The 10016-nt window shown below is 32.0% G+C and overlaps 1 protein-coding gene across 1 annotated transcript; it reads left to right on the top strand.

Annotated features, from left to right (window-relative positions):
- Nucleotides 1–231: 231 nt before the first annotated feature.
- Nucleotides 232–2758, top strand: LOC139888238 (uncharacterized). The gene is made up of 10 exons (XM_071871262.1): nucleotides 232–393; nucleotides 506–776; nucleotides 891–987; nucleotides 1082–1212; nucleotides 1315–1402; nucleotides 1498–1642; nucleotides 1732–1907; nucleotides 2005–2125; nucleotides 2207–2425; nucleotides 2576–2758. Exons 1-10 carry the CDS (start codon nucleotides 232–234, stop codon nucleotides 2756–2758), a joined length of 1593 nt encoding a protein of 530 aa, XP_071727363.1.
- Nucleotides 2759–10016: the final 7258 nt, after the last annotated feature.

Genomic DNA, 10016 nt, shown 5'->3' on the forward strand with positions numbered 1-10016 from the left:
ATGAAAAATTAAACATAGCAGGAAAAAAAAAACTAAAATCGCCTACATATTAGGGATTGATACAACAGATAAAGATGATTTAAAAATTAAAATACCCAACCAATCTTTCCCATAAAAAATGATCTTCTGTTACACAATCTCAGTATAAATACACATCAATGTGGCACCATTCAAAATTACACTCACCATTTCAATCATTCTTTACATTCAAAAACTATATTCGTATAAGCTATGGCAGAACAACAAGAAGTGTTTACTCCTTTAAATGAATTGGATACCACTCATTCAGGTAGATCTGTAATCTGTGTGAAAGTGTTTGTGAAGTGGACACAGTCCTACTTCAACAATCCTAAGGAGATAGCTTCACATGACATGATTTTGATTGATCACGAGGTAAATATATGTAGAATTCATTTTGCCATCCTTTGACATATATTTACACATATTACATATGTATATTGAGTAATGACTAATTTCGTGTTTTGAATGAAATATTTATTTGTAGGGTAACAAAATTGTTGGAACTGTCAAAAAGCACATGTATGAAAACACTTTCAGTCAAACTGTGCTTGAAGGAAAGTACCTGAGGATAGACAATTTTGGGGTGCAGCCCTATAAAGGTCCATACAAGTTGGTTAATCATGGCTTTAAGGTTGTTTTTGGAAGGTTGACCAGGGCAACCATTACAGAAGAATTTACTCCAGTCACTTTTGGCTTTAATCCTGTTAGTTATGATGATCTGCTAAAAGGAATATTCCCTCAAACAAAGCCTATTGGTATGTAATTTACATATGTTTAGCTGTAAAAGTTTAAAGTATGTCAAGATATGACATCAACATATATGAAATAATTAAAGTAAAAATATGTTAATCATATGTTTGAAAATGCAGATGTGGTTGGACAAATTAATTCAGTACAAAATAAGAAAGTGAAGGTTGAAGAGGATGTAGAGCAAAAGTCGACAGACTTTATCATGCGTGATAAAAGGTGACTTCACATATTAACATTATTGCGTAACTAAAATTAGTTAATACTATCGTTTATTCATACACATTTTTTAACGAGTTCCATTGTTTAACAGTAGTAAGCAGGTAAAGTGCACAGTCTGGGGAGAGCATGCGGATCAGTTGGCCGAATATGTAAGAGCACATTTGAACGATGAAACTCCGCGAGTCATCATGATACATAATGGAAAGCTGGGAAAATTTGTAGGTATGAAAGTGTTAAATTGAATACTACTAAATTTAATAAATGTGCATATTATAACTATATAAACACAGTTATGTGAAACAAAATTGCACGTCTTTATTGCAGCAGGTGCACCTCAAGTATCAAACCAGCTCTTTGGGTGCTGTATTTTTACGGACGAGTCAATTGGCCCAATAAAAGATTTCATCTCAAGGTAATGAACTGAAAAAATCTCTTCTGTCTTACATAGTTTAAATGGACACATATTATATAAAAAAACTAATATGGTGCAATATATATCTGAATCAGCTTGAACCAAAATGATGAATATTCTGGGAATGTGCCTAAGTTTGCCGACAAAGATTTTGGAACTGATAGGAAGACTGCCGTGGAGGAATATAAGGTTAAGGGTGTTCCTATTGTACATGTTGAAGGGATAAGGTTTCTAAGTGAGGTACTTTCTTATGCTATACTTTCAAAAATATAGTTAAGACTTATAAGCTCAAATAGTGAAAATAATTTGATGCATATAATGAAATACAGGATGGCTACTGTGTCACTAAGGCTGAAGTTAAAAAAATATTTTCGGAGATGGGATGGTTTACCTATGCCTGTAAAAACTGTCATGAAAAAGTCGGTAATAAGATTATGGGTCCAGGTGGAGAATGGGTACATTATTGCTCAACCTATAATGGAAATACTACTGATGTGTTTCATAAGTAAGTGGATCATGCATTTAGGAATTAACTGTACGTATAATAACATATGACCTGATTTTTAATGAACGGTATCTGTTTTGAATTTATACTTGAATAGGTTAAGGATGACAATTCAGGTTGCAGATAAGTCTGGTTCTGCAACATTTGTCGTGTTTGCATCACAACTATCTAAAATGTTAAAGAAGAGTATTGTATGGCTGTCCACAAAGATGCAAAGTGTATGTTTTTTTTACGAATGAATTAGACATAACAATAGATTAGATTACACTACATAATGTGGCTTAATTCCTCCATCTTAGGTGGCTAATCCAACTGTTGTACCTGATGACATTGGGATACTTTTGTTGAAGGAGTATGTGTTCAAAGTGCGTGTCTCCAATTTTAATCATGAAAATGATTATGATGCCTACACCATTGATAAAGTAACCGAGGATCCTACTGTTATTTCTGCAATTGGTAGTGAGTTGGAAGCGAATATGGACCAAAATAATGACTTGAATGATACACCGAATGCTAAGGTAATTGTAAAATACAATCAACATTAAAATCAATGTAAAACAGTTGAGCGGTCTTCATTTTGGGTTAAACAGGAAATTTGAACACATTCTGTTACTTATTGTTTTTTTTGATTGAGCACTAAAATGTACCCTTATTGATGAATTAAACAGGTACCCACAAACAACACTGATGGTACTGATGTGACCCCGTCTTCAGCCTCATTGAAGAGGAAAACTGAATCAAATGATGCAGGAAGTTCAGGCTCCTACAAAGCAGCGAAAAATCTTGAAACCTTGAACATAGCAAAGATGGATGACATCTGTGATGCAGAAGACAGTGAGGCAGTTGATTAATGATATGGATCCATTCATTATGCATCTTCACATTTCCTATTTTATTTCTATCGTTTGTTTAATAATAGTCGGTTATGTTTCCGACGTTTCAATTTGTGTTTTTTTATGTTTGAACATGTTTTGGTGTTTGGAGTCTCATTATTGACTTCGTTTTATAATAATGAAGATGCATACATTTTAGTTTATAGTCTTTCATTTAGTAGATTTGACACATTGTTTACACTTTCGTTTCTTAAAGTTGACTATTTGAGCAAAAACTTTTAAGAATGGTTTCAAAGAATAAACATATAATTTCAATTATATTCAAAATGCATAAAGCATGTAAAACGTTGACCGCTAAATGGTACAGTATCACTAAAACTAAGTCTATAAACTTCAAATATTAGATAAGTTATTAGGGACAATATGAACCAAACCCATTTATGAGTATGTTGTTGAATGTTTTTAATTAAATCATAAATAGTAGTAAGCAGGTAAAGTGTTTTAGTGAACCAGACCCATTTATGAGTATGTTGTTGAATGTTTAAAATTAATAATATTAATTAATATTGACTAATGCTGGATATTCTATTGTCTTTCTTTCTTGGTTTTTTTTTTTTTTTTTTGGGTAGTTATATTAGTATTAGTATGTACTTAAATGATGAGTGAACCGCATGTATTACCTTATATTACAGTCTCAAGTTATAAAATAAACTGGGCCATGTTATGTAGGTTAATTAACAAAATTAAAACTACAAGTTAGACAATGAACACAAACAAAAAATGTGGATATATGAATATGTAAGCCCACTTAACAAATCAAATATAACCTGTTGGGCCTGAATTAAAACCTTAATACAGATAACCTAATTAACCGAATTGTCGATCCTGTTCATCATCAGATTTAAAACGACTGGTATCATGATTTTACTGTATACTAGACAGATCAAATTATACGCTTGAAAGATTTTCAAATACTGTCCAAAATTTTCAAAATACAACAATCAAACGTTTCCCACCAAAAATCAAGTTGCCCTAAAAATCACGATTAATTATCAAATTGCCGCATGAAGTTCAAAAATAATCATCATCAGGTTCCAATAAGCCGTAATTGAAAACCAATTGAACGTTACAGTGGTAGTATGTCTCAACAACTCAAAGGCAAATTGAATCTGGGTAGAAAAAGAAAAAGTATCGATGGCGATGAAAGGGAAAATAATCAACCTAATTGGAACAATCTAGATGGACAACACAATCATAGCTCATCGGCCACATCAGGTAAACAATTAGTAAGTTACAATTGGTAAATTTAATTCTTAATTTTTTTTTACAGATTATATGCCATAAACAAGGGTACATTATTTTAATAGGAGACTCACAAACCACATCATCACATTCACGCATGAAAATTAATCCTTCGATGTGTTCTCCTTCTTCATTGACAACATCTACAACTGATATAAACACTTCCAGGACACCATTGTCATGTATTACAAATATCGGTTAGTTTTCCCTTTACTCAGTTATCTTTGTCACATATGTAAGTAACGGTGATATGTTTGAAACATTTATGATTGTTTTTATCATACACAATCCCATTTGTTTTTTTTTTTTTTTTTTTTTTTTTGTATTCTTAAATGTGTGAAACTATGATAATGGTTTAAATATATGTTCTAATTATCATAAAAAACTAAATAATCATGGAGGTCATTACTTTCTTCTCATTCAGCTAACACCACAGAGACAGCTGGATCAGTTAATCGACGGAGAGGACGAAAACCCAAATATCCAACATCAAATGTCATCGATGTACCTTTCAATTTGCCCACTATAAACTCCAAGTCTACAGGTAAACCATCAAAAATGTTTATATATCTATACTTCACCTGTGGTTGTTATCGACCCCTAATATCTTCCTTTATTATAATTGACAAACAACTACAAATTCTACGACAGATCATGTTGCTATATGTAACTCTTCACTTTCAATCACAAACTTAAATGACATCATGACACCCTTATCGAAGACAACTCATGAAGCTATCTCGCACTCTCCGACTTCAAATACAAACCACGCTCAATTAATTACGCTCAGAACACCATTGTCTGATATTACCAATACTGGTTAGTTCATTCACATTATAATATTATGAATATCTATAATTGATATTCAAATTGTATCTAATAAAAGCGAGATAATATTATGAATATCTAAACACAATTGTCATCCATGTCCAGCTACTAATCAAACCACAGTAATCAATTCAGTTCCAAGAAGTAGAGGATGCCGACCAAAGTATCCATCCTCATTTGACACTAACAGACAACTTTTGAACGGTAAACTTTAATCTTCTCTGTTTATTCATATAACTGTGAATCAACTGAATTTTATAATTTCATGTTACTATATATTCAGAATTGAATAATTGATGTTAACATATTGGATCTTCTTATGCTTTGGGTAGACAAATTTATATCACAATTAGACTTATTGTTTTTTAATCGTATAGATGTGAACATGACAAAGGAACAAAATGTCAATACTTCAATAAGTGTTCAGATTTCCCAACCTCGAATGCGTACTGTAGTCACATCGTCTCAAATTCCCATCGTAGACTTGGGTCCTGAAGAAACAACCAATGACCGTCATCGAGGAATATCTATTGGTAACTGTGTATTCAATTAATTATTAGAACACTTACATCATCCTAATTTAGGATGAGCGTGTTATTATTTTTATTGCTGGTATCTAAATGTAACATATAGGAACACGTATCTAAATTGTTGACATCCATATTTGGTTTAACAGAATATAAGGACATCGGAGACCTAATCTTTGTATGCAAGGCATGTACAGCAACATTATGGAGAGGAGAGGCAATGCGTGGCAATAAAAATTTGAAAAAAAGGTCTATTCACTTTGTTGTTATAACGGAAAGGTTGTACTACCGTTAATGCAATAACCACCGCAAGCACTACTTAGCCTCTTTGAGGGTAATTCGGTTAAGAGTAAGCTCTTCATAGATAACATTAGACGTTATAATATGATGTTTAGTTTCACATCAATGGGTGGAAAAATTGATCACAAGATCAACTCGGGCCGTGCACCATATGTATATCGCATGTGTGGATAAAATTATCATTTAGCCTGTGGTTTGCTCCCCGTAGATGGAAATGATTCTAGATTTTGTCAGTTATACATATATGATATGGCAAATGAATCCAAAAACAGAATAAATGCATACATGTATAAAATATTCAATCAAACATTGACTGCACTACATTATTCTGTTGTTAATTTAATTTTGTTATTTGTCGCCATTTTTTTACAAATAGGTTGTAGTGACCCGAACTTTTCCATGTTTATATATATTAATTTAGATTGATATTTACATGATTAAATGTTTCCAACATGTTAAGCAATCAAACTTGTTAAGACTTGATTAATTGAAATATATTTCATATAGACAATTGACCACTCAAGTTGACCGGCGATTCACGAACGTTAAAACTTGTAAAAACGACATGACGATATATATATGGATATACATATGGTTAACATGAGATTATGATAAGTAAGTATCGCCATAAGTATATTAACAATGAGTTATATACATATAAACAAGACTACTAACTTAAGGATTTCGAAACGAGACATATATGTAACGATTATCGTTGTAACGACATTTAAATGTATATATATCATATTAAGATATATTAATATATCATAATATCATGATAATATAATAATTTAACATCTCATTAGATATAATAAACAATGGGTTAACAACATTAACTGAGATCGTTAACTTAAAGGTTTCAAAACAACACTTACATGTAACGACTAACGATGACTTAACGACTCAGTTAAAATGTATATACATGTAGTGTAGTTAGATGTATTAAAATACTTTTGGAAGACTTCAAGACATATATCAAAAAACTCATACTTAACAAAAATGGTTACAGTTACTTTTCCATTCTTTTCTTTCATCAAGAATTCTAGTCGTATTCTTACCCGTATTATACACAGCTTCAAAACGTTCTTACTATGAGTATATACCAATGGGAACTAGCATGGGATTCCACTCTTGATTATGTCATGTATGACTAATCAATTTTAACTTCTACCATGAGCTAGTCAACTAACTAGAACTCCTTTTAACCCCACTCACCACTCACCAATTACCACTCATCATTCACTCCATTTCACTTCCAATTCTCTTTCTAATTCTCTCTCAACACACACACACACACACACACACACACACACACTATTATGAACATATTTTCCCAGTAGTTAATCATCATCTTCATCAAAAATCACTTCAAGAATCAAGCTATAATCATCATAGGAAGAACACTTCAAGAACACTTCAAAAATCCCTTCAAGTTTACTAATTTACTTCCAAGCTTTCTAATCCATTCCAAGTAATCATCTAAGATCAAGAAACCTTTGTTATATACAGTAGGTTATCTTTCTTATTCAAGGTAATATTCATATTCAAACTTTGATTCAATTTCTATAACTATAAACTATCTTAATTCGAGTAAAAATCTTACTTGAACTTGTTTTTGTGTCATGATCCTACTTCAAGAACTTTCAAGCCATCCAAGATCCTTTGAAGCTAGATCATTTCTTGTCACTTCCAGTAGGTTTACCTACTAAACTTGAGGTAGTAATGATGTTCATAACATCATTCGATTCATATATATAAAACTATCTTATTCGAAGGTTTAAACTCGTAATCACTAGAACATAGTTTAGTTAATTCTAAACTTGTTCGCAAACAAAAGTTAATCCTTCTAAATTTACTTTTAAAATTAACTACACACATGTTCTATATCTATATGATATGCTAACTTAATGATTTAAAACCTGGAAACACGAAAAACACCGTAAAACCGGATTTACGCCGTCGTAGTAACACCGCGGGCTGTTTTGGGTTAGTTAATTAAAAACTATGATAAACTTTGATTTAAAAGTTGTTATTCTGAGAAAATGATTTTTATTATGAACATGAAACTATATCCAAAAATTATGTAAACTCAAAGTGGAAGTATGTTTTCTAAAATGGTCATCTAGACGTCGTTCTTTCGACTGAAATGACTACCTTTACAAAAACGACTTGTAACTTATTTTTCCGACTATAAACCTATACTTTTCTGTTTAGATTCATAAAATAGAGTTCAATATGAAACCATAGCAATTTGATTCACTCAAAACGGATTTAAAATGAAGAAGTTATGGGTAAAACAAGATTGAATAATTTTTCTCATTTTAGCTACGTGAAAATTGGTAACAAATCTATTCCAACCATAACTTAATCAACTTGTATTGTATATTATGTAATCTTGAGATACCATAGACACGTATACAATGTTTCGACCTATCATGTCGACACATCTATATATATTTCGGGACAACCATAGACACTCTATATGTGAATGTTGGAGTTAGCTATACAGGGTTGAGGTTGATTCCAAAATATATATAGTTTGAGTTGTGATCAATACTGAGATACGTATACACTGGGTCGTGGATTGATTCAAGATAATATTTATCGATTTATTTCTGTACATCTAACTGTGGACAACTAGTTGTAGGTTACTAACGAGGACAGCTGACTTAATAAACTTAAAACATCAAAATATATTAAAAGTGTTGTAAATATATTTTAAACATACTTTGATATATATGTATATATTGTTATAGGTTCATGAATCAACCAGTGGCCAAGTCTTACTTCCCGACGAAGTAAAAATCTGTGAAAGTGAGTTATAGTCCCACTTTTAAAATCTAATATTTTTGGGATGAGAATACATGCAGGTTTTATAAATGATTTACAAAGTAGACACAAGTATGTGAAACTACATTCTATGGTTGAATTATCGAAATCGAATATGCCCCTTTTTATTAAGTCTGGTAATCTAAGAATTAGGGAACAGACACCCTAATTGACGCGAATCCTAAAGATAGATCTATTGGGCCTAACAAACCCCATCCAAAGTACCAGATGCTTTAGTACTTCGAAATTTATATCATATCCGAAGGGTGTCCCGGAATGATGGGGATATTCTTATATATGCATCTTGTTAATGTCGGTTACCAGGTGTTCACCATATGAATGATTTTTATCTCTATGTATGGGATGTGTATTGAAATATGAAATCTTGTGGTCTATTGTTACGATTTGATATATATAGGTTAAACCTATAAGTCACCAACATTTTTGTTGACGTTTAAAGCATGTTTATTCTCAGGTGAATACTAAGAGCTTCCGCTGTTGCATACTAAAATAAGGACAAGATTTGGAGTCCATGTTTGTATGATATTGTGTAAAAACTGCATTCCAGAAACTGATTTCGATGTAACATATTTGTATTGTAAACCATTATGTAATGGTCGTGTGTAAACAGGATATTTTAGATTATCATTATTTTATAATCTACGTAAAGCTTTTTAAACCTTTATTTATGAAATAAAGGTTATGGTTTGTTTTAAAAATGAATGCAGTCTTTGAAAAACGTCTCATATAGAGGTCAAAACCTCGCAACGAAATCAATTAATATGGAACGCTTTTAATCAATAAGAACGGGACATTTCAGTTGGTATCCGAGCGTTGGTCTTAGAGAACCAGAAAATTTGCATTAATGTGTCTTATCGAGTTTGTTAGGATGCATTAGTGAGTCTAGACTTCGACCGTGTTTTCTTTAAAAATGATTGCTTAACATTTTTGTTGGAAACTATATATTTTTAACATATGAATATTATGTGATATATTAATCTCTTAACGTGTTTAATATTATGTGATAGATGTCTACCTCTAGAACAAGTCCCATTGACTCACCTAATAATAATGAAGAGTCAAATGTAAATTGGAATGATTCGTGGACTGATTCACAAGTTCCCGAAGAGGAACCGGAAGAAGAGTCGGAACCGGAAGAAGAATCGGAACCGGAAGAAGAAATAGAACCGGTGGGGGAAATAATAAAACGGTTAAGTAAAAGAGAATCCTCAACCAACCGACCAAGGTTAATTATGGTCAATGGTGTTTCCGCCAAGGAAGCAAAATATTGGGAGGATTACCAATTCTCCGATGAAACGGATTCCGACGAGAATTCCGATGATGTTATAGAAATTACCCCAACTGAATTTAAAAAGGCAAAAGAAAATAATAAGGGAAAGGGCATAAAAATAGAGAAATCTAATTCCAACCCCGATGAACTTTATATGTATCATCAACCCCCGAAGTCCTTAAGTTGTAACAATGACCCG

This window comes from Rutidosis leptorrhynchoides, chromosome 1, assembly GCF_046630445.1.
Source record: "Rutidosis leptorrhynchoides isolate AG116_Rl617_1_P2 chromosome 1, CSIRO_AGI_Rlap_v1, whole genome shotgun sequence".
Lineage (NCBI taxonomy): Eukaryota > Viridiplantae > Streptophyta > Magnoliopsida > Asterales > Asteraceae > Rutidosis > Rutidosis leptorrhynchoides.